The following is a 26,575-nucleotide window of genomic DNA, read 5'->3' on the forward strand; positions in this document are numbered from 1 at the left end:
TTGCACATTATGTAGCAAGAAACTAGAAACGTCTCTACGCATTCTCTAAGAATATGTTAAGATTAATCCTTCAATGTAAATGTCTGAATACAAAATAAAATACAATCTAGAGGCCAGGGCCTCAAAAACAGATTGGGTTGTAGGGGCTGATCCCAAAATTTCTAGGGTTCTTAAAGTAGAGACCATCATCAGAAAAATACAGGGGAAATAATTTATTTAAGCAAAGGCAAGAGGAAACCCATTCTAATAAATTATGAATGTGTAACCGATCAATAACTAAACGTTTTGGAAAAATTCATGGTCATTAACTCAGACTTTTAAATATATGAGTTGTTCATAGTTATATAACAGGCGTTACTGGAAAGATAGATGTATCAAAATCAACCTTGTTTAATTTTGTGTATCATTTCAATTATGAATGATTAAGCCTTAAATTAGAAAAGGTAGGGGCGGGAAACAGAAGAAAAAAAAAATCGTTTTGTTTTTCTATTTTGTTCTTTGCCCATGTTCAGTGATTGAATTTTATGAAGCTATTTTGTCAACATTAATAATAGAGATATGCATATTAGGCTTTAAAAAAGAAAAATGATACTGCCCTGATAAGATCAGTTGCATTCAGCTTCTTATATAGCAAGAACATACAGACTAGAAGTACTCCAATTTCGAATTCTACTAAAAAAACTAATAACTCTCCGTCTTTCATGAAGATACGCACAAGTTATTACTCTAGACTTAGATTATCAATAATTAAATAACAATGATAACACCTTTGAAACGTAAAAAAGTAGGTTAAGATTGCTAACTAAAAAGAACTACTCTTGCTTTATAGGACATATTTAATACACCTATGAACATAATCGTACATTAATTTAATTATATTATATTACCCCCGTTTGATCCAACGTTAGTATTGAATAAGTCTATACAAAAAATTAAAGTTGATTATTTTATTTGTGTTGATTTTTTTGATTTTACCCAAAAATTTAAATAAACTATTAAAATTTAATGGAACTGATAGTGTTTGGCTACATTTACGTACTTAAAGTTAAATTTAATAAAATTTAAAAACTGAAAAGTTGTGAACTAGAAACCAAAATACAACCGTTTGACCACACATCACATTTTCAGGAATTTTTTATGAAACTCCTAACTACACAGTTTGACTCTTAAATGGATACGTTCATAAATATTTGACTCATGAAACATTATATTTCGAGTAATAATTTAAAAATTGCTAATGATTTTATAAGCATAAATTGCAAATATGGATATCATTTCTTAACGAGCAGACAGATGGACATACTGCAAAAAATCCAATTGGCTCTTTTTGACCAAAAAAGCTATATAATTTTTTCGATATAAAATTCATTTAGTTAAACTTCTTGTATAGAAAGATTTGTTGCAACTATACAAATGAAGAGCTTAGATTATATTCAGCTCAAAACAATCATTTTGGAAAAAAATTTGTAAAATTTCAAAAATTTGGAGCCGTTGACCTACGTTTAAAAATTTTTCAGAACCGTTCAAAATTTATATAGGATGTATTTAGCCTAAAAGGACAAATTTGCAATTCTCTAAGATCAATATTTCTCAAATTATAAAAAGACCATTTTTACCAGAACAGCTTCTGGAAGCTTAAAAACCTACATAAGATTGTGGGATATTATTAGGATTTTTTATTGCTCAAGTAGGGATGGCGAAGAAATTTAACTGGACTGAAATTTAACGATGGGTTGTGCAGATCAACTGCACAACCCATTGTTTGAGGCTTATTATAGAATATTAGAAAGGGTTGGTGGCAAGAAACAATGCGGTAGTATTTAAACTGTATTACGGTCCAGCACTTCACCCGTACAACCTGAGAGCCGGTGTTGATTTTGGATATTAGAAGGGTTCTTCGATGCTCAGATTAGTGGCGGTAGAATGATTTAAACAACCTCAGGGACCAGCAGCTCATATACACAACCCGTGGATGGGGGTACATTCTAGCATACTAAAAGGGACTCTTGGTGCTTAGAAATGCAGTGGCGTTGTAATTTAAACTGCGTTGAGGCCCAGTAAATCACATGTAGAATCTGAGAGCAGGTCTGTATTTTTCGGGATATTAAGAGGGTTCCTTGGTATTCAGACGAGGGGTGGAGACCTTTCCTTTTAAATATTATTCCCCTCCCAATGTGCTAAAATACTACCCCACTCACGGGTAGTGGGCTGCAGATTCCGGAGGCAGGTTAAATTATTCAAATACCAATATCCGAAAGAGAACCCGGCCCTCAGGTTGTACGTTTAAAGTGCTTAAAAAAAAAAGAAGTTACTAGAACCGTTTCTGGAGCCATAAGAAGCTTCAAGAATAATTAATGGAAAATCTATCCATTGATCCAAGGACAAACAATTATTCACATTTAATATATAGATTATTAAATAAACAAAAGTATTGTTGAAATCGGCATTCTTTAGTGATTCCGATACTTCAAAAATGTCGATTCTTACCAATTCGGATGCCTCGGTACTTCACTAATTTTTGTATGTTCTCTTTTTAGCCTTACTAGTATCTACCCTAGCGATCTTTGGTACTGATTCAGAGCTGCTGGACCAAGGCCTGCATGAAGTAGGCTCAGTTTTCATGTCACAGTCAATCATGAGCAGCTTTTGTTGGGCTTTTCGTTATATAAATAAAATCCTTGATGCTGTTTTTTCCTTGCTCTTTGTGAAATGAAATGTACTTTTGCAGTAAATGACAAAGCAATATGTTGTGCACTGCAGTCACACAGATCCTCCTGAGTCATTGGCATGATACATTAGTTATAAAAAGTACATCAGACAGATTTTTACAATTAATTTTATATATTTATTTTTTAGAAATAATTTAAAATTGTATCCTTTCCTATATTCAAATATATTTATATATATACATAATGTTTCTGAGTTTTTTATTACGCATACTAAGTCATATTTTATACAACTCTATCAATGTACATATGTACGTTGATCCCTCTTTCTCCCTACCCCCTTTGTGGAATCTCCGGAAAAAAGTTTACGCAAACAAATAAAAAAAAGTTGTAAAGCGTGCGTCGCGTGCAATTAAAAAGCGGGCCTAACTCCGGCGAGGGTTTTTTTTTAAATTTAAAGGAAATATTTTTCTGTAGTTTTTATTTAATTTTTAAAGATATTGTCAGTCAGTAGTACATTTAGTATTCGGCGTATAGATTAAATACTTAATAACCTACGTCTATTTCTATGAGGAAAATATCTTTATAAAATATCAATTCCTAAAAAGGTATTACTATTTTCAAATATAAGTCAATATATTATGTATATAGGTATTTCTAATTGTGAAATTTGCATTTTGTATCTCATTTATTACTTATAGTTTGTTTTGCGTGATTGAGATTTGAATAAGCCGGTGGGAAAAGGAAGGATTTTCCGTTCACAGTTCAAGAAAGAATAGGGTAAGTCATTTACAATATTTATTTTGATTAATTATATTATATAATTCATTTCAACCGAATTGAATTTGAGGGAAGAAGACGATGTAAGAAGAATCCTCCTTACTTTTGAAGTCAAATTTTAAATAAAAATGCCTTGCAAAAAGTATACAACTTTTTTCTTGATAAAAGAATGTTGTATATTCCTAGTATTTTAATTATTTTATTTTAAATTAAAAAGTATGTTTTGAATATGTCTACTTTGAATTGATTAAATACACTAATATGAACGTATGAAAACAGTGATCATGCCCCTTCGTTGTTGAGGTCTCCACATATTGTCCTTCGTGGAAGGTTGTTATATTTGATGTATATATATTATAATATGTCATGGGAAGGTGGCTGAAATGTGTGTAGGAAAAAAAAAAACTTTAACCAAGGTTTTTTTTACTTAAAAAAAAGTTAGTGAATGACATGGACAAAATTCTTTTTTCAACTAGATTTCTTCTGAAAAGGAAGTAGAAGGTGGGGGGCGTTCGTTCGTTCTTTCCTTCTTTATGAAATGCAACAGTTCTGTGCTTAAATTACTGACTTGTATCAAATAGCTCTCCTATCAGTTATGCTCTTGTTTGCAACTAAGATATATGATACATTTTATTATTGGATATCATAAGTCCTCTAGTTTCATGTTCAGTTTTAGTAAAAATGGTTGCATATTTATTGCGTTTTTTCTTTCTCTCCTGCGTACCTCTACATACATACTTGCAGATGATTCAAAAATTTACGCATAGATTTACGCCATTTTCAATAATTATTATATCAATAAGTAGATCGTCACATGACATTATATAATGGGAAGTTTTGGGCTTTTTTGTCCACCCCCATACTGAATTTGGCACATTTCTGTAAGCCCTCCCCCTAGTTTGTACATAGCATTTAATGTAACTACAAAAGAATTATCATGAACCACATGTCTAAATTGACGTCAAGAAACTTTATGTTTTTTCATTAGATTTTCTTCATTTTTGTCTAATATTTTTTTTTGTGTGCTCTTTGCAGTTCATGGGTCATTTGAAAAGCCTAGATGATACATACTTGATGCATAATTAGTAATTTAACAAAAAAATATATCACAGATATATATATATATAAAAGCAAAAATATAGTTATAAAATTTTCTGGAATAATATATATATGATAAGCAAATTCTTCAAATAGAAAGTTAGATGAGTTGACTAATTTACACCAATTTACAAATTAGTATGTAGGTATTTATTTAATTATTTTTCACCTATTCATGCCATTATGTTGCGGTTTTTTCATTCTTTTTCAATGTTTGAGCCTTTTCTTAAAGAATAGATAGTTGTCGGGTCAGTCAAGGTATGTAGATACGAAAGTACTGCTTTAAGAGCTATTAAGAACAACATTTAAGCAATGGGCTTAAATAGGTATAGCTTTGTACATATGTAGTACAGGTTGATTCTTTCTTCTTTGGTGTTTATTTTTATACTTTTGAACTGCAACAGGTTTCAATAGGAGCGAAGAATCCTCTTCACTCCTAGGAAACTGGATTTTAATTACCTACATATACTGTTAACAAAAAGATATTGCAAAACATGTCACTCCACAATGCATAATATTAAGAAATAAATTGTATATTTATATTACAATATAGGTATTTATTACTTCGTGTACATCAAATATCTATTACAATACAATAGACAATTCTTGGAGGAAGTCTTAACTTGTAAAATGAATTGTTTGAGCAATTTTACCTTCTTTTTTAATATCTTGACACAAAACTAAACATATTTAACATGTTGTATTTTTAAATCAATTTGCACATGCATCCATAAATATGCAAGTATATTTGCATTCGGTATTGACCCATTTATGATGTGAAGGGACATCCACAGGCTACTTACCCATCTTATTTGTATTTGAAAATTCCTTAGTCTCTTATCTAAGATCGTATTTTTAATTTCCTTAACTATTCTTTTTAAGTCATTTTCAAATTATTTTTTTAAGATAACCGTATCTTTTAAACGAAGATTTATAGGTAATTAAACAAAACAAGAATTTTAAGACAAAAGTTGAGGTCATTGTACAAGTCGTTTTTTGTTGAGCCAAAACATAATATTGAATTATTCTAACACTGTCCTTTGTAATTCATGAATATAGAGAGCTTATAAATAAATCAATAATTATTCTTCTTGTGTCCCTTGAGACAATTCTTCTTTCTATTCTTTTTTTTCAAGATTTAATTGACTCCAAAAATTTACGGTCTGGTTGTATTTTTAGTTGTATAAACAAATTCAAAAACTTAATATAATTTATCTTTCTTATTTTGACTCTCTAAACAAAAAAGGAAAAAAATGGAGTGTCATTTTTTGAGTTACTGATTAATATAAACTTAATTAACCCATGTATCTAATGTATAAAATACTACACATTTATGGAATTTCAATAACATAAGCAACTAGTTCACCTGATAAATCGGAGACGACAGTTTTTAATACTTATTATTTTGAAACACTTTTCATGTTTCAAAAATGATAGACGCTACTGTTTAATCAGCAATTTTGTACTAAAGTGGTTCGAGTTTCATATCATGTTTTGATAGCTATGATTTGTACTTTTTTTTGAAAAATAAGTGAAAGACATGTTAAAAATAATTCACACTTTAAGAGTAACTGCGCAGTATGTAGCTTCTATCAGATTTTAGGATGACTTTTTCATTTTTGCTCTCTGAAATTCAATCCTTGTATTGCATGTAAGGTAATACCCATTCAGCAATGAGTAAATAACAGTTTGCACTTATATATATATAGTTTTAAAGTGATAAACAATCTTATGCCAATCAAAAGTACAAATAATATTCATTGCTATTTTTGTGTTAACAAAGAAATAAACACAGATTTCTTCTATTGGGATCTTGATCTCTGTCCTTACACGCACACAATTTTTTTTTTTTTTGTTTATTGTTGTAGACGACTTTTTCTTTACCTGCAAGTAGATAAAAAAAATCTTTTTGAATTCATGATGCTGTATAGTATCTCACATGCTCTGAAAAGTTTTTTTAGAGACATAGAAAATGATAGCCTGTCTTTGGACAATTCTTAAACTTTTTTAATTTTTAAGGTAGTTGATTCCCTCAAATATATATATTAACTCACACGTACAACACTTGTGTCGACTTTTTGTAGTTCAAAGCGGCGTACTACAAAATTTTAAGTACAGTAAGTGTGTACACATTATATCAACACACACTTTGAAGTAAAAAAAAATTCGTAGAGAAAGTAAGTATATGTAGTCGTAGTAGAAGCAACTTTTAAAAAAAAAATGAGGAGCGCGTCAAAAGAATAAAAACATACATTATATAAAATACACTCAACATTGAATTCCTAATAATTGTGCTATAGACATTTCCATATATAATATTTTCAATCAATTCCTCACCTCTCAGTCCTTACAAAAGTTTCAGTGTTGTTCTATGTATGTAGTTAAAACTCATTATCATCATAATAAATGTATTTAAACTACTAATCGCTCAATTTGTTTGCAGATTGAGCGCAAAAGACGAGTGAAGAAGACATGCTGTAAGAGAGAGAGAGAGAGAAAAAAAAACAAAACCAGACAGCCATCAGACTCATTTGAGACTACTACTGATTTTAAAGGAATTAAATCACTAGGTACATTTGTGCCCTGGTTTAGCAGGACAGAAGAATAGTCGGAGTAGATCATTCGTATCTACAGGTCGTCCTTTTCTGGACGTCCTAACTAATATACATATATTTCTAATTTGTCAATATAAACTTCAAAATTATTAAAGTGAAATCCAGCTTCGAAATGTCCGGGAGTTCAAATGGAGCCAATGCAGGCATTAGCGAGTCCAAGGCGGATTTAGTCTCTGTTGAGGCTGCTGACACGAACAAACCCTCATTCTCCATAAATTCCTGGAGTCGACGAACAAGGTAGGTTCTAAGACTCTCTTAATCCCTACATTCAAATTGATAGTTGCAAAAACCAACATAACTTTTGGTCAAATGTATTCCCTTCTCCCTCCCAGCTTCTTTAATTCTAACGTTTCACAAATGTGCTTTTGCAAGTTTTTTTGCTAAAAAAAAAAAATCAAAAACATGTGTTAAATATTGCACTATATTATACATAACGTGGAATTGTTTTTTTGGTGGTGTATATGTATAATTTATTTGCTTTTTTATAAATCATTATGGGTTTGCAGGTACAACGATATCCTTACAAAACATATTATCATATACATGTAAGGTACTGCTTGTATTTAAGAGAAGGTTGAGTGCTGGAAAGCCGATAATAATAATAATGAATCAAAGTAAATTGAGATTTATTTTTCTTCATACTTCTTTCTTATTAATACGGAGTAAGCAACAAAAGCCACACAAATAAAGAGAGAAACAATGAAATGGAGTTCTCTTTTGACAAATCAAATCAAAAGTTTCTTAATTTGTGTACGTCAATAAGTAATTCGTATTCTATGCATTTATTATTATATAATCTCTCTACACACAGAGTACACACACCTGTTTGGAGGGACTGTATGTGTACCTAGGTACACATTGATATTGTACCTATGTCCTTATATCCATGGGCACATACAAGTGTAGATATAGTATGCATAAACGAATTATTCTTATAAGTGCATACATTCATAGAAACGCTATCAAATAAGTAATGAAACATAATATAATAATCACATACTTTTATATAAAATTTTAAAACTCTTTAGTTGTGACCTTGCCGAAAAAATATTCTAATTAATATGTATACTCTATGTCAAGGACACTTTACTAAATATGTTTTAAGGTTATATTTCTTTTGTTAACTACATATTACGGAAATCTTCACTTGATCAATGTCTTCCGTATTTTCTTTTATTTTCTTCTTCTTTATTTAAAGTAACCATGAGAGCCTTGGGTATTGTTCCTAATGGATTGATAGTAAATGATGTACCATCGTCATTATAAAAGCTAAGGACTTGGAATTATATGTATGATTTTTTGTGTATCCTTCAGATATGTTTTCATCAATTCCGGGTCGTACTACACACATAATATGTAGAATGTATCCACATAAATGACCGAAGACATACAATTATTTCAGGGTCATTCTATGACCTTGTCCATCAACAGTTTTTTTTCCATCCCTCCCTCCATCCCTTCCTGGGTTTGTAAAATACATAGAAACTCCTTCAATTTGATGGACTCAAGGGTACTTTTCCCCCTCCTTGTAATCTTTTTTTTTATAGAATCATGGTCATCATAACAAGTCAAAATAGTACTTTTATAGTATCTATACATGTATAGATTGATCGATTGTATCTTTTTGACTATACATCCATTTTATGTATGTACTATCACTCAGGGGACATCCATTACGAATCCCTCTAAGTATATACTAATGATTTCCTTCTCACTTGTTTAGTTTGGAGAGGCTTCTACTATGTATATGCGGTATCCTCGTTCTTCTCATCGTTGTCATGATTATTTTATCAATTGTAAGAAATGAGCGCCCATTGGGCCCTTATCCTCAACCACCAGCTCCTATTCCTCACAGCAAATGCACTACACCGGACTGCATTGCCTCGGCGCATTCACTACTTCAAAACATGAATCCAGAAGTGGATCCTTGCGATGATTTCTATCAATTTGCATGTGGAGGATTTGAAGCACGGGTAAGCAGTTTATGGAGGATATATGAATTTAGTATATGTAGTGAGTTAAGACAAAAATAATCTTGAACACAAATCAAGAAAATAATAAATTTCCCATCATATAGTAGGGTAAGGTGAAAAGTTATCAACCTGACACAGAGATTTTGCATCAATCGCCAAAAAAATATGTCTTCTGCTGGTTCCAAGATTAATATCTCTTTCTTGCGAGTTTCAACTGGTTTGCTCAAGTAGTTTGTTTACACAAACTGCTTCAGTAAACATCTTTATGTTTTTGTTAAAATAGATAAAATTGAATTATTATAAAATTCGGGTTATAATTTTGTCAGCCATCTTCTGGCATCCTCAAACCTCTATATGCCCACAAACCTATACAATTTTTTTTCTGGGAAGCCTTTTACATCCAATGAAGACATTAAGAGGGTCATAGATGAATATTTTCATAGCAGTCCAGACTATCTCTTTCGGGAAAGGAATACTAGGGGGCGCTCGATCAAGTCTGCGGAAGTCAAAAGAGATTATGTAGGAAAATAAAAATCATTTTTTAATTAAAAGTCGCAGTCTTTTATTGTCAAGCCAATAACTTTTCACCTTATCCTGGTATACATACAGCCAAATACTTCATAGACAAATTTCGACTAGTTTTACGCTGATTATTCAAATTTATGAGATAACTTGAGATACCTAAGACTACATATATAACATTAATTATGCAACTCATTTATATATTACTATGAAAAATAACAACACAGGTATGTCTATTGATTTACAAACTAAAATGAGGAAAATGTACCACTCATTTGCATCATGTTGCTTTTATTTAAAATGGGGTGAAAAAATAATAATAAAAAATGTAGTAAAGTGAAAATATTTATAAATTCCTTTGATCACTAAATCAGAATTTATGCATTTAACATTTAAATGCTGTAGTAAAGATTATTTGATTACAAGATAGAATAATATCTCATTTAATTTTTTTTAAACATTACTTTTACCACTATTTATTGTAAAAAGTAGAGCCTTTTACATATTTTAGTCAATCAATGTTTCTATAGAAACAAAACTTACTCGGGAAAAAGCACAATTTCTTTTTAATTTGACCTGATGTTGAAAAGCAAGAAGAAACTAAAACTTTTTGAGTATTTATTTAAAAAAACAAAAAAAAAAAAACAGAAATCATATTAACATGTTTATACTCCATGTGTGTCATTATTTGCTAGTTTACATGATGAGCGTATTGAATTCTATATTTGTTCTACTGAAGGTAAATAAACGGTATTACAGCCTTATTTTCCAGTGTGTTCTAAGAAGACACTTTTTGATACATAATATCAATATTCTCTATGAAACATATAAATACATACAACGTCGACATCAATTTGATTTCAAACATCATTTGACTTATTTATTTTGACACTTTGACTCCTTCTTCAGAAGAATGAATATTTTAATTGATCCTCTCGCACAACAGCTTAATAAAAGCTACAGAAGAAGAAGCAGAAAACTTGATTTACATATCTGAGGGACAAACCTTCAATATATATATTATTAGTGTTGTATTCGAGTTATAACAATTGAGCTCAAGTAATTGAATATTCAAACCTGTGGTTAGAATATTATCATTACGCAAAAGTATCGTCTACTATGGGGAGCTCCAAACCTTCAAGCCTTTGGAACAATACAGATTACAGATCCTGGATGTTCCAAGGGTCAAAACTTTTTTTTTATTTTTCTTGCCATTCAGCTTTCCCGCTGAATGTTCATTTGATAGTCATTTAGATGTCATGGGCTAGATTGAACTCATTTGGCGTATATTTCCCCATGTGCCGTAGACCCCTGGTCTAAAACAGCATATTATGAATGCTAAAAATGAAAGGGAGATTTTGTTTTGTAAAATCAACAAATCAGAAAAATAGGCAGGAATACGACAAAGAAATTTACAAAGATTTACTCAATAAAAATGGAGGAACAACTGTTGATGAGATAAATTTACACTCGACCAGGAGCGTTGCAAGCTTTAATTATTAGGGGGGATAAATTGTCAAATACCGTTATACAATTATTGATATAAATTGTTTTGTTATATATAGTTAAAAAAGTCTTTGATCACTTTGATTGTGCTTCAAATAACCATGAGCAAGAAATCAGAAAGAGGAGGCTGTACATCAAAATTTAAAAAATATTCTTTTAAGAACACATTATGAAAAATATTATTTGTGAATATGATTTCCACCAGCTCCAATTATAGCCTTCAAAAGAGGTCGGAAGGCAGTACAACTATATTATTATAAGTCTTCGACATCCTCCTCTAATCAAACTCCTCATAGGGTATTTTGCTGTAGCAGACTCTACAGGCTTTGCACTTTTCAATATGCCACCATATTGAAAAGTGCAAAGGATTCAGATTAGGGAACTGAGAATACCAAAAGTCATTAAATGAGTCATGTCAGAAATTCATGTGTTTTTTTGGGGGAGCTTTAGAAACATTTTTTTGGGGTGAAGCTGGAGTTCCCCTCCCCCCAAAGGGGTTAGAGATGCCACTGCACTCGACTATTTGAAGTTCTGCTCATTCGAGTTCGAGTTTGGTCGTGTTTTTCAAGTAATATTTTGGGTATTTTGAATAACTTTAAGAAAATTGTCGACTTTACTAAAATTGAGTTATTTTCTAGTTCGACTAATACTCGATCCAGCACGAATAAAAAATGTATTTTGTACATATTACAAAATATACAAGATATGTAATATCTGATAGGTTACTAAATGTCACTCAGTCCACTGATTCCCCATCCTGTCATTCTGATTTACATATGTACCGATTGATGTTGTCGTATGGATATAGCCAATTATTCACATTTTTATGTAAGACTGACTTCATTCACGCAGAAAATATACCATAGTGGATACATTACATGTTTGATAAACCCATTGAAGCATAGACTGTATTATATGTATATATATATACATGATTATGAAATGCGCGGTCAATGAAACACATTTTTCTACGTACAAATATCCTTTTTGATCTGACATGACAATTCCACATGTAAAATACGCAATCCCTATTTCCCCCAAAAAAAAAAAAAATATATATTTAAACAACATAGAATTGGAATGTGCAGAATTTTCATAAGACAAATTTAAGTCAAATTTTGTATTCTTCTTCTTCTGACATTTTATTCATATTATTTTTTAATATTTTCTTGTACATCAAATTTGACAATGCTTCACAAATTCTTGAAATCTTGAAAGTGTACATTTATCTATCTTTATATGTATATATAAGTGTTTATACACAAACACTAAATACTTTTTAATGATCACTAGTCGAGGATAGCGGATGACAAAACTTACAAGAGTCAATTTTCCATTATTGGAGACGAGCTTGATGAACAAATACGTGACATCTTGGAAAGTAATGGCACAGAGAACGATTCTCTTGTTTTTAATCAAGTGCGATCAATATACCAAGCCTGTATGAATGAAGATAGTCTTGAAGGCCTAGGATTGGAGCCTATGTTGAAGGAACTAAAATCTCTAGGTGGATGGCCCGTTCTTGATTCTAATTGGAAGGAAGAAGACTTTGACTGGTGGGTTTTTTCAATTTTTTTTTAATGGCATGATCCAAGGTTTATAAAAATACAAGGCTATACCATAACCCTTATACGACTGATATTTGACTTCCACCATGCTTTTTAATAGTGACATCATAGAATATGATTGGTTGCGTGTTTTATCAAAACTGTCTGCCTTGCCAGCAGTTGGTATGATACATCAAATTGAAAATTCTAGCAAGCTGGATTACATGATGGTCTAATCTTGTATTTCTAATAACTTTGGTGTGATCATTTTACTTGCAAAAAAACAAACAAAAAATAAAACTTTTATACGCTACTAGGAAAGAAACCATTTATAAGTTTAGAGCCTCTGGTCACGGCACAGGATTCTTACTCTCTTATTTTATAACTACTGACATGAAAAATTCCACCTATCGAGTTATGGGATTTGATCAAGCAAGTCTAGGACTTAGTCGAGAGTATTTGGTACAGGGATTTGAGTCTGAAAATGTAAACTATTACTATAGTTATATGCAAAAAGTAGCTGTTCTTTTGGGTGCTTCCCCCGAGGAAGCAGCAACCCAATTAAAGGAATCTCTTCTATTTGAAATGAAACTGGCCAATGCTTCTCTTCCAAAAGAGGAGAGACGAAACGCCTCCAAGCTCTATAATCCAATGAAGCTAATAGATGTTGATGATCTCATGCCGGGTGTAAACTTTACGGATTATGTCAACGGTATTTTGACGAAGGATATTATTCAAGTAAGATCCCTCCTTGACTCAGTGCTAAAACATGCTCCAAAAAATAATTTTCTTATTACTATTGAAGTAAAATATTGGTCATAACTACAGGGGCGTCCAAAAAATTTAAGGGTTAGTGAGTGGGATTCCAAAAAAAAAAAATAAAGTTTAAGAGATATTTTTACTTTTTACAAGATGATTAAATTTTCTACGAATAGTTTTGGATTCGAACAAATTTATGCAGAAAAATTTAATATTTGAAATTTAAAAAAAATTAAAATTAATACTTGAGATTTTCTTTCCAAAAAATTTAATTTTTGATTATGGTTTGGTTTTTTTATTTTTTTATCCAAAATAATTAATTTTTGAGAATGGCTATGATTTTTTGAAATTATTTTTTTCCGAATACCTGTATATTTTAGAAATTTTGCAAAAAAAATTAATAATTAAATTTTTTTTTTTAAATAATTGTATGAGAATGGCTGAATTATTGAATCTTTTTTTTCAAAAAAATTAATTTTTTGGGAATAGCTGTAGATTTTTGAAATTTGTAAGCAATATATTTTTGAATTTTTATTTCAAAAAATTTTAATTTTTGTAATTTTTTTTCCAAAAATTTAACTTTTTTAAAGAGCTATGGATTTTTAATTCTTTTATCTAAAAAATAATTTTTTTGAGAATAGCTACGAATTCTTGAAATGTTTTTCCCAAAAAATATTTATTTTTGAATAACTGTAGATTTTTGAAATTGTTTGCCAAAAATGGAAATTTTTTCTTGATTTTTTTTTTTCACAAAAATTAAATTTTTTGTGAACACCTTCAAATTTTATAATTTCTGAGCTATAGACTTTTGAATTTTGTTGTCAAAAAATTGAATTTTTCTATTCTTTTTGAAAAAAAAAAAATTAATAAATCCAAAAACGAAGCCCCTACTTCCAAACATATAATCTTGTGGACGGCCCTGAATTATATTTGTTATAAGCAAACAATATGGATTGCACCCCATTGCAGAAATATTTATTGTAAAATTTCTCTCACTTTTTGAACTTGGAAATTAAAGCTTCCATGTAGCACAGCATATTTGTTGATTTTTTAGTTTTTGGGAGATACAAGTTTCCATTCGTTGTACATTAAATCCAAATAGCATGGTTGGGTACTGAATAGATCCATAGGACATTACCCTTAGCATATTTTTGCTCATAAAATATGGAAACATATTGACTTTTGGCAAATAAAATAATTTGCAAGATCTCCATCTAGGGTTACCCCACATGTTTTCCCAATTAATATGTTTTTGCGCTGGGTCAACGATATACAGTACAATGACAGCCCTTTTTTAAAAAATATTTACATGTGAATCATAGGTGGATGGGAATGAGCGCGTTATCGTGGGTACTCCGATCTTTATAAAACGCTTATCAACTATCCTGAACGAAGAGCCCAAGAGAAATGTGGCCAATTATCTACTTTGGCGTATTGCTAGTCAAGGACTCTTCGTTCTCAATAAGGCTGCTCGGGAAATATCCCTGGAATATAGGAAAAATGTGACAGGCACTCCTGCAGATGCTCCGAGATGGAAAAAGTGTGTGGGTGCTGCTGGATCCCTTGGCACTGTTGTGGGTCACCTCTATGTATCTAAATATTTCAAGGAAGACGCCAAGCACAACATGATGGAAATGGTGAAATACATCAAAAAAGAGTTTAAAAAGATTCTACAGGAGGTGAGGTCCTTTTTTTAATATTAAAATATACTTTTTTAAATGGCTGAATACAGATAACTTATACCTGTTTGCAAGGCTTTACAACTGATATTCATTATATAAAATGAATATCATGCATGTTAAAGTTATCATGCACTTTTTTAACAACTTTTTTTTTACATACCCAAATAATCATTTCTGAAATACAAACATTTATATTTTCGTAATTAGAGACAAACAAAGTTCATTAATGTACGAGTATAATTTATTACAGATATAGACCATTTATTCACTTATTTTGGAAATAATCTGACAATGTGTATAAGTACAAAACTCAAAAATAATAAAGAATTTTGTATCTTTCCATTCATCAAAGAACCTCCAGATAACTTAAAATCTGTTGAATTATCTTTCATAGCAGATAATTTTTGTACAGCAGGGAAATATTTTAATATACAATGTCATTGATGCAAAAAAAGTCATAAATATTATTTATTTAAAAGAAAAAAAAATAAGAAAATAAACAAAGTTGAAACACCTTTCTTAAAAAAAATATTAAAATTAATTTTTTGAGCAAACCATTAAAACTATGAGCTGAAAAAATTGCTGTGGGGAAGAGGGAAACATTTTTATAGAAATTCTGAAATCAAAAGGGAGGTGAAAAGATTAAGAACAACTGCTTTATAGTATATAAGTATTAGCTAGTAATATTTTGAAGCAATCGTATATAAATAATATTTTCACTTTTTTATAATATCTTGAAAAAATATATTATTTTGTATTTTAAATATATATTTAATTTTAGATTATACAAAGTAAACTGTACAAAAGATATGCAAATTTGTTAGTGATAAATCCGTTTCCTTTTTACCTACTTCCAAAATAAAAAAAATGTATGTCTACTAATTTGGAAACTACATTTTAAAAGTTAAATCTTAATTAGTATTACCACATAACTATGCTTGATCTCAACATTTTGTAAAGGTAAGGATCACAATCTGAGTTTTAGATTAGGAACAATGAAAGAATAATATTGATATGGTAAATGAAATTGAATTTAATAGTGTTTTCTGTATTTTAAGCCGAACTTTTTCAATCACTTAGCAAAAGAAAAAATTACAAAAAAATGCATATTTTAAGGAAATTATGACGCGTTGTAAACATACGAGGTAAACATCTCAAAGTAAGATTACATTTCAAATTTTACGGCCAACGTAAATTCAATTACATGCTCGATTTTCTTATGTTAGTACACTCGCCACAAACATATATTTATTTACTGTTCCAGTTATATAATATGTTTCATTTGTTTGTGAGAGGCATAATGACAATAAGTATTTTGTGGGTTTGGCGATTTTTTTACTATCTCAATTGGGATGATTGGGCTTTGGTTTCGACATCATAAACATATACCCATGATTTGTCTCCATTTAATATCCTTTTGAGGAAATCAGGATCACCATTGCTCATGAAACGATTCTTTTGGTCAAAATAAAGCAGTTTCGGAACAAAATTCGCTGACACTCGTCTCATGCCCAAAACGTTCAAACAAATTTTATAGCAAGAGGCAACTGGTATGTCAATATCCTCAGAAAATTCTCTGATAGTAATTTCCTGCACTGCTTCAACGTTTTCATCTATTGTTGACATGCTTTGGAGTCCAGAGTGAGGCCCGTAATTAGCATCCTCCTGGACAATCTTGGAAGAGTTTCTACCATTTGTAAACATTTTTTTTACTGAGAACAGTTTCATCGAATACATTGTCAACCTTAAAGTGTTTTGAAGCCCATAATTTCATTTTTACACAAAATTTTATGCAAATTCTTTGATCCATGTTTTTTCAATATAAAAAAATCGCCAAAACGCTCATACATTATGCCTCTCACAAAAAAAAAAAAAAAAAAAAAACAACTAAACAAAACATAATATAATCATACTAGCTGAAATAGTAAATGTTCATGATGAGTGTACTAACATAAAATAAATAAAAATTGAGCATACCAAATGTAAAAGTCATCTTACTTTTTGAATACACCTCGTATATATTTTTGTTGTAAAGTTAAATTATGGGTCTTTGAAAATAAATGAAATTAAACAGTTTTCCAGCAATATATTTATATTTATAGAAAATATATACACTTAATTTTTTTTTCATCTTAAAAGGTTAAATTGTCTAAAACCATTGTGATATGTTGGTTAAAATATGCTTTTCTACATTCTTAAAGATTTTTTCTTTTTCTTAATCAACTTCTTATTTAAAAAAAAGTAGATTAAAGGCTACTTAATAAAGGCTTTTTATTAATGCAATGAAGTGTCTGCCTGTTCAAAATAATTCTTTATTTTGAGTAAAATGTTTAATTTGCTTTTTGATTCTTATGTTTACTTTCTCTCACTCTTCATATTTTAATTCATTGGTAAATCCAACTTTTCATGATTATATTACATATAAAAAGCATGATGTGAAATAAGCAATGTACATATATAGTGGTCTATATAAAAACAATCCTGAACAAAAAAAGAAGAAGATATAATCCCTATTAATTTTTATACTTCAGAAATACTGGGTCAGGCACTGCTATTGAAATAAACTTTGAGCTCATCTAAATCCTGAACAAATGTATTGTGACTGATTTCTGGTTCTAACTGATAGTGCAGATAGTAATGGTACATTGATTTTCAATATGACCTCCATAGGCCTCAATTTTCCCACAGAGTATTCAAATTGCTATATTAGTAATATGAGATCTTTTAATGATATACAGTTTCAATAAAAAAAAGTTTGCATTATCTGGCATAGCTTTTCATTCTTTTCTGTGTTGATCATTTTCAAGTAATAGACGCTTCATGAAACATTTTCAGAACTTCAAAACAGTATTGAGATGTGTAATATCATTTAAAGCCGTTGGTATTACTATGTAAGATACCAAAGAATTTTAGCTATAGATTAAAACCTTTTATTTGTTTTAAAAGGCTTATATTGCCCACGATATTTCTTATTTTATTATTATTGTGACAATCAACTATAACTACTTTAAGGGAAATTTGTTAGACAACAAAAAGGTTAATAAGATTAGTTTGTTAATAGAAATTAACAATAACTTGTCAAAAAATACAAATGTAATCCATATCTAATTTTGATATAGATAATTCTAGCTTGCTTTTGTGTTGATGGGCTGCATATGTTTCATGTCAATTATCATTCAAATAATGAAATATGATGTTTTGAAGATAGTGTTTGTATTTTCTATTTTGTATGTTCTATATACTTCACTATGGCATCCTCAATGCTGAATAATTAATTTATTTTTATAATTAATCAATGTGGTTCTCCGGCCCTACTTATTATAAATACTTGAAATCACAATAAAAGCTAATGTACATATCTTTAATTACCTATAGCTATCCAACTATTTATTTCTCGCTAAATTAAACTCTTTGATCCTCTTTGCAAATACCTTTTAACTTCTACATGTAAATGCATATTACACACCTTTTCAAAGATGTATTTGCCTACATTTCAAAATTTACATATGCAGGGGAGACTGTGAACCATTTCAGGGTACCATTTTTAACAAAAACCGTCGATCAACCTTATATTTTAAGAATTTGCCGTGTTTGACCTGGAAGATGTCCTTCGAAAGATGGCTAACTTGAGGATAAATCCTTTCATAGACCCGCAGAAAGAGCCTATGTTGGGCACAACAACTAAAGTAGTGCATTTAGGGAAGTTGTTCCAGACTTCCAGATCAGGCATGCAAGAAAGTGTAAGATGGTACCCACCCCCTAGTTTTCATTCTACTCCCTCTGGCTTCTCCGTCTCACACTTTGTCCATTACAATCTGAACACTTTGAATTTTAAACTATAAAAGTATATAATTTATCATTCAACAAAAGAATTACAACAAAATTAATACTATAAATGGATGTGTCCCTGAGATCTCTTACTCATTATTGTTGCTGCCTTTAGTGGCAATTATAGATTCTAAACGGCAGAAGGCTTAGCACCCACTGCGGGTGACTTCCCAATGCTGGCTGACAGTAGCTTTGATGGCTACGGTGTTAAGATGACAGACAATGCAGTTCTTCTACACCTTTTGGGTCTATATCGTAGGACTGTTGGAGGGGGGACAAAATTACTAAAAGTGAGTTCAAAAGAAATTAAACGGCTCATTCAAAAGAGTCTAAGAACCGAGGAGATTGTCTTTTTTTTTTTCTTACTGATATCAAAAGTGGCCTTTCACAAGGTTCTTTCCTCCAACTATTTTGATAGGTCTCCAAACAGTCTGCTGTAAAACTTTGATATCTCTTGCATAGGCTATCATGGACTTGCTGTTTTTTTTAAAAACTCCTCCAGGTCCCGTTTGGCCTTTTTGACACAGCCCTTCTTGTTTTCCAACTTTTTGGACTTGCTGAGGGCGTAAACGGTGATTTTGGAGAGACCTAACTCCTTGGAAATTCGTCAATCCTGTTCAAGTGATTTTCTTAACTTGTATGTAAGTTAGAGAACTCAGGCTTATTTTACTTTCTAACTAATTGTTTATGCTTTAATATATGGAAATATGAATTAATTTTAATCACTCAACCTTCATTAATTGTTGAATTAGTAAGTGTTTATGTTTCAATGGACCAACCAGTAAAAGCTTCACACTCGTGAAAACTTTGTTATGAACTAACACTTATTTTATTATTTTTGCAAGCAAATGGTGGATTTTATTACATAAACTATGTAAACGGGATATTTAATGTATTTAACATGTTTTCTTGGGTATTTTATTAATTTTATTACAAGACTGTTTCAACATAAATATTTAAAAAAATTTATTGTGTAACCCTACAATTTAGAATGCGGTCATTTCCTGTGTTCCTCATAATTTAAACTGTGACAATATTTCCTATATAATAACAAAATATTTTTGTGCAACTTTTATAAGTACATTGAAATAAATTATGATTTCAATCATTTTTTTAGACAACCATAAAAAAGTGTGTATTTCTCATAAGGAATTTTTATTCTTTTGAAGATTATCTTATTGTTATATCATTTAAAAGGAGACTCTTATTTAAAAAGAGAAACATGGCAAAAAAAAAAAAAAAATGCGACAAAATATTTTTTTTTATAAATGTAAGTACATATTAACAGTATATTGAAATTTCAAAATAATTATTTGAAATTAGTTTGAATTATTTGAAAATAATTATTTATTTTGCTTATTGCATTTTGACTAATTGGAGAAATGTTTGCAAGTGCTTCTAAATGAATCAAAACAGGGGTTGTGTAATCCTATTTCTGTTCTTATGCTATAAATACATATCTTATTATTTAATTTTACACTGTGAGTATGTCTTGAGAATGTGGTAAATAAGATTGTAAGTCCCTTGATATATTATTGGTAGGGATGTAAATATTAGATAAATAGCGGTGAGCGTAAATCCGAAAAAAAAGTATATGAGCTTCCCCCTATTTTGAATATTCTAACGTATCAGTAAGCAAAAAACACTCTAGTTGATAGTGATCCCTAATCATGCTTATAAGGATTTAAAAAAAAAAAAAACCGAAAAGTCACATTGTCACCCTGATAATTTCAATAATTTTATAGAGCAGAACATCTTAGTTGTCTTGACATTCCATTTGATAAGCTACAATCAGCTGTGACAAGGGAGAAAGAAGAGAAGGAAATAAATAAATAATTACCCATCCTTAATTCTACTCTGAGTCCAACAAGGAATTTTAATTATATTTCTGCAACAAAAACCGAAGGACTGAAAGTCTTAAGACTAGAAAGGACTAACACAACACTACTCTAGTTCACTTTCCGTCTGTTATTAGCACAATCAAACGTTCAATCAGATTGTAAATATGATTCAATTTAGCAGAAAAGGAAATACATTCCTTAGCAAATAAAATGATAATGGCAACAGTTTAGACAAAGAAAATGCATTCTTCAATTTGGGAACTCTAAAAACACGTGCAGACTCAAAAATAAAAATCATTTTCATTACTAGTGATCTCTGTTAGCAAATATTTTGTTTCTCCATGCTAACATATTTTTTTTATGACGCTCTCTCAGGCCTATTTTGTATGCTCACTCCAATTTAGACAATATTTATATCCCTAATTACAGGTATCTATTAGTGTTGATACTTGGTACAAGTCCAATTTTTCCTGGCTCGGTCTTAAGTGATTTTTTCTTGATCAATTTCGAGCGATATTTCAGTACAGACTCCAATTCTAGACTATAAAACAAAACGCATAAACCCTTTTTTCGGTCTCAATCTAAATACAATCATTATAAGTTGTACAAATATGATTTATGCCATATATTTATCTTCATATGACGTTATAATTATTATATCTTATGGAATAAATAAGCAATAAAAAAGATTGCGCTAGAAGTTCTGATATCATATATAATTAAGGCAATTAGATTTCAAGTGGATCGAACTATTTGATTCTTTAAAAAATGTTCCTGGACCCATCTCAAAGAAAAAGTCAGTTTGGATTGGTCACATTCATGACCTTATCAACAATTCATCTATAGAATAAGTTTAAAACGAGTTTTAAATGTTATCAATCCAGTTCGATTGTTTTATAAGAGAGCCCCAGATTGACTTTTTCTTTGAGACCTGTACAGAACAAACATTTTTCAAAAAATCAAATAGTTCGATCCACTTAAAATCTAATTGCCTTAATTATATATGCTATCAGAAATTTGAATGCAATCTTTTTTATTGAATATTTATTCCATAAGATAATTAAAAGAGAAATAGAATAAATCAATAAAAATCGACCTTTTTTTTTGCAGAATTTTTTTAATTTATGGTTTATTCTAATATACAAATAAAAAACAATTACAAAATATACAAAAAGTACTAGCTTTTAAACAAGATCCTTCATTTTATCAATTTTTGCATGACATATATTGTAGGAAACTTAATAACTTAGTAAAAAATTAATCCTTCATAAATAATGTTTTTATTTTAACTTTTATTTTAATCTATATGGTTAATAGTTGTAATATGTCTTTTTATTGTAATTATACTTCTAAAACTTTAAAAAAAGATTTTGAAGGCCAAATCTATTGCGATTGAAGGTGGTTATGGCCCTTTTTGTATTTCCATAATAAAACACTGTTAGAGGTAAGATGTCCTTTTCTCCAACATATTCCAGGTACCTATATATTTATGTAGTTAGTTTTATAAGGATTCCATTTTTGTCCCATGAAATGTATGTAAATATATTTTACAGTTAAGAATCCTAAAAAACATAATTAATCCATCTATTTTCCTTGTACATATAGCCTAACTTACTTAGAATTTATAATATGTTATCCCCTTAATTTATTATTGACTAACACATTATATCTTCAATTCTGACTCATATTTATTTATAGTTGACTTAATACATGGGCAAAGTTTTACTTAAATAAACATCTAAAAAGGATTACTACACATTTAAAACATTTGAAGACATTGAAAAAAAGTTTTTGTAGCTACACTGCATACCTACGTACTATGTACATAGTTGTGAGTGCATTCCTTTTTTCAAAGGAAATTTATACACATTCATAGAGTTCAAGGCAAAATGATATGTTTTGTTTTGATTAAAATAATTTTTAAGCATTTAAGAAATATTTAGCATGTCAAAAATGCAAAAATTATTGTCTCCACGCGTCCTTCTTATATAATAAATAAGAGTGTTGTATTCGAGTTTGAGTAATTTAATATTGCGTCGATTCGAGTTTTTGAGCATTGAGTCAAGTCCAGTTTGAGTTCCAGTTCGAATAAAGTTATCATGGAAATACAAATATTTTTTCCAGTGAATTGAAGTTTAACAAATATCACAACTCAAAAGCATGATCAAGAACCGGGAACTCCATATTTTCAAGCTTTCAGGACAATATAGGGTCTAAGAGATACATCCAGATAAAGTTTGATTTCGTCTTGATGAATAACAAAAGTATTAGAGTCGAGTTTACACCCATATATGAGAGGTTTTACCAACTATTTGGTTTCAATTTTGCTAGTAATAAAAAAACTACTATAACCATGGAAGCGACGCAAAGAGTGACTATTGCTGAGATTTTTCACTGACTATGCTCGCAGTAAGAGGAGGGACGACTGGTGAATCACCGAGAGAAGGGCAAAGGTATTTCCAAAGCAGAAAAGTAAGGTAATACTTCTTCTAACACCAGTGGGAACGTAGCCAAAATTGTCAGAGATTGGCTACAAGCCAATGTTGTAGTTTTTAGGACGTCAAAACCTGGCCTTAGCTCCATCTTTTTGGAGTTCTACGTCTCGGAGGAGTTTTAATGTAAGGAATGTGTCAAGTCTCATTCCTCCTTGAAGTCCAGCATCGTGCATGATACTAAGAAGATTGATCCGGCTCATATAAAAAAAATATGTGCCTGCTTCAGGAACCGGATTGAGCGGTTTCCAGCTTAGTATACATTTTATAACAATTTACCTATCATAGGCCGGATTGAAAACATTGAGGTTATATTTGAACCAGGTTCCGTAGTTTAGAGACCCAGGATCTTCTACAGATTGCTATGAAAGCTAAAAATTAGAGCAATATTTTATTTTTGTAAAATGAACAAAGCAGAAAACAAGGCGCAAAAAATTAAAGAAAAAATATCGTACTATAAATAATATTAATAAGCAATTATTCAATGAAAATAAAGTAATAACTGTAGATGAAATTAATTTATACTCGAGAATTTGAAGTTTTGATCATTAGAGGTCGATTTTTTCAAGTAATATTTCCTAGTAGTTTGAGTTATTTTCGAGTTTGAATAATACTAGAATCCAACACTAGTAACTAATATTCATTCATTTAATTATGTGAACTAACGATTTGACCCAATATGTGATGAGGAATGGATAAATGATATTAATATATATATATATATATAGTTAATTATGTAAATACACTCGTACATAATACGATACACAGGCGAATTTGTAAAAAGTCAAGAGTTGAAATCTTGACTCATCTTTACAACTCTCATGATGAAATTAATCTCGTTTCCTTGCCTTCTTTTTTTAAACTGCGTGACGCATATATGAAAGCATATTTCATTTAGGGATTTAATACTTATGGGCTTAATAAAAATAAAAACAATATTCAAACAATTTCTAGTACCTACCCACTTATAAATGAATATCCTGATCTATTTACGATATTATATAAATTAACAACAGGGGATCTAGGTACATACATTGGGAGGCTTGAGAAAAATTTATTGAAATTCATTTCATTTATGACAGGCTTGTATTTTTTTTTTTTGTGTCTTAAATACCTAAATATCCTTTTAATGAAATGGTTAGTTTTAGAAAGGAGACATTTGACAGCAGAATTCATTTTCCCACTCAAGGAATATAGTCAAAATTACAAAAACTATTGTTGCAGCAGCAGTTCTTATTTAAGACTACGGTCCAGTCAAGTCTGGTCCTATCCAGTCCTACTTGTCGGTCCTTAAAGCCCCTCCAAACTACTTTTTTCCGTACCCCTTGAAAATTATCTCTTAATAGGCAAGACTGAAGATATAGAAATATAGGGTGAAATTTTTTAAAAAGATTTCTTTTCTAAAAAATAATCATTTGGTCAAATTAAGGGTCGGCTGAAAAATTAATTAAAAAAAAAAAAAAATCGAAACCTTGCAGATACCCCTGAATAAATAAAGACCGACACAACACTAGTCTAAATGCTAAAATAAATATGTTTTTGAGTTAGCCTACTAAGATTCCAAACTTAAACTCAAAAGAAAATCGGTATAGAATCTTGGCGACAGTGGATGATCATATGATGACACTCCTAAAATATTATATGTAGCAATACTGGAATGAAATTTTCACGCAATCTGGGAAAACTTAATGCGAAAGAAGTGTATGAAAGTGATACAGTCAAAAGGGAAATAATATAATTATTAAGTTAATCCCCCTTTTCCTATTTGTATATTACCTTTTAAGTCATCATTGTGGAATGAGCTTATAGATATATTTAATTTCATTTACAGATAACTTGGATGGACGAACAGACAAGGACGCGAGCTATTAACAAACTGGCTGCCATTAAAGAATACATTGCCTATCCTGAAGAAATAATGAAGGTGGAGAACTTGGAAGAACTGTACAAGGGATTAAAAATAAATAATAACACTTATTTTGAGAATGAAAAAAGCCTATCACTTTGGTCCTATTCCTATCTTTGGAAAAAGCTGAGAGAGAAGGTAAGATGATGCCTTTGATAAAGTGTATTTGCTATACAGATGTATTCTGTTTAGATTGACAAGACTGATTGGAAGCGCCACGCAGAGCCTGCTGTTGTAAATGCATTTTACAGCTCCATCGAAAACTCTATTCAGTTCCCTGCTGGAATCCTTCAAGGTGTATTTTTTAACAAGAATAGGCCACATTATATGAACTATGGATCCATTGGTTGGGTAATTGGACATGAAATCACACATGGATTCGATGACAGAGGACGGCAGAGTGACTCCAATGGTATGTTTTCCACTGGTTTAAAATTCTTAGGGCACATTCCATTGTTTCATATGCTATATTTATTTTAGGAAATCTCAATGATTGGTGGGAAATGGAGACAAAGAAAAAGTTTTTGGAAAAGGCCCAATGTATCATTTGGCAATATGGCAACTATACCTCCAAGGCAGTCAACGTATCTCTGAATGGAGTCAACACCCAGGGAGAAAATATTGCAGACAATGGGGGTCTCAAAGAGGCCTACAGAGCATATGGTAAATCTTTTATATACTCCCGATAGCTATTTCTTACTTATATTTATCAACCCTGTAGTATCTTGGGAGTCTGTACATGGACAAGAGAACTCCCTCCCTGGACTCAATTTTAATTCACGGCAACTCTTTTGGCTCTCTGCTGCCAATAATTGGTGCTCCAAATTCCGTCCCAAAGTTTTAAAAAACCGCATACTAACAGGCTATCACTCCCCTGGAGCATTCCGAGTGCGAGGAACATTTTCTAATTTAAAAGAGTTTTCACAGGACTTTAAGTGTCCTCTAGGAACAAATATGAATCCCATTAATAAATGTGAGGTTTGGTGATTGGATGCACAATAAAGAAAGATGTATATACATACTCACATATGTTGATATATGTATATATATTCATTCAATCTACAAATTTCAATTTTTTTCGCCGTCAATTAAGCTACAAAAGTATACTACTACTGTAAATTCAACTCCTCTCTCTATTTTTTTTTCAATTCATATAATATTCTCTAGTGTATTTATTACTATCTATTCTATCTATTTTGCCAAAAAAAGAATAATAATTATTACTTTAATTCCGTATCTATTATTATGTATTATTTTTTGAATACGTCATATTTTCACACAACTTAACAATATTATAAATGAAAATCTTCATAATTTTATGAAATATATATATTATAATATATCTATCTTAAAAAGAATT

The 26,575-nt window shown here is 30.4% G+C and overlaps 1 protein-coding gene across 2 annotated transcripts; it reads left to right on the forward strand.

Moving 5' to 3' along the window:
- Positions 1–3,137: 3,137 nt before the first annotated feature.
- On the forward strand, positions 3,138–26,570 carry LOC121122171 (neprilysin-2). Of its 2 annotated transcripts, XM_040717178.2 has the most exons (11): positions 3,138–3,274; positions 3,368–3,446; positions 6,988–7,396; positions 8,883–9,132; positions 12,454–12,716; positions 13,025–13,445; positions 14,789–15,145; positions 25,141–25,353; positions 25,408–25,627; positions 25,696–25,878; positions 25,937–26,570. In XM_040717178.2, the coding sequence occupies exons 3-11, from the start codon at positions 7,272–7,274 to the stop codon at positions 26,200–26,202; spliced, it is 2,298 nt and encodes a 765-aa protein (XP_040573112.1). In that variant the 5' UTR covers positions 3,138–3,274; positions 3,368–3,446; positions 6,988–7,271; the 3' UTR covers positions 26,203–26,570. The 2 variants fall into 2 exon arrangements, with proteins under 2 accessions (XP_040573112.1, XP_040573113.1); XM_040717179.2 differs by lacking the exons at positions 3,138–3,274; positions 3,368–3,446 and adding an exon at positions 6,659–6,917.
- The last annotated feature ends 5 nt before the right edge of the window (positions 26,571–26,575 follow it).

Source organism: Lepeophtheirus salmonis, chromosome 7, assembly GCF_016086655.4.
Source record: "Lepeophtheirus salmonis chromosome 7, UVic_Lsal_1.4, whole genome shotgun sequence".
Taxonomy (NCBI): domain Eukaryota; kingdom Metazoa; phylum Arthropoda; class Copepoda; order Siphonostomatoida; family Caligidae; genus Lepeophtheirus; species Lepeophtheirus salmonis.

Coding starts and splice junctions, on each gene's coding strand:
- LOC121122171 (XM_040717178.2), top strand. CDS start 7,272: ATGTCCGGGAGTTCAAATGGAGCCAATGCAGGCATTAGCGAGTCCAAG. Junction 7,397..8,882: donor TCCTGGAGTCGACGAACAAG/GTAGGTTCTAAG, acceptor TCACTTGTTTAG/TTTGGAGAGGCTTCTACTAT. Junction 25,879..25,936: donor AGAGGCCTACAGAGCATATG/GTAAATCTTTTA, acceptor TCAACCCTGTAG/TATCTTGGGAGTCTGTACAT.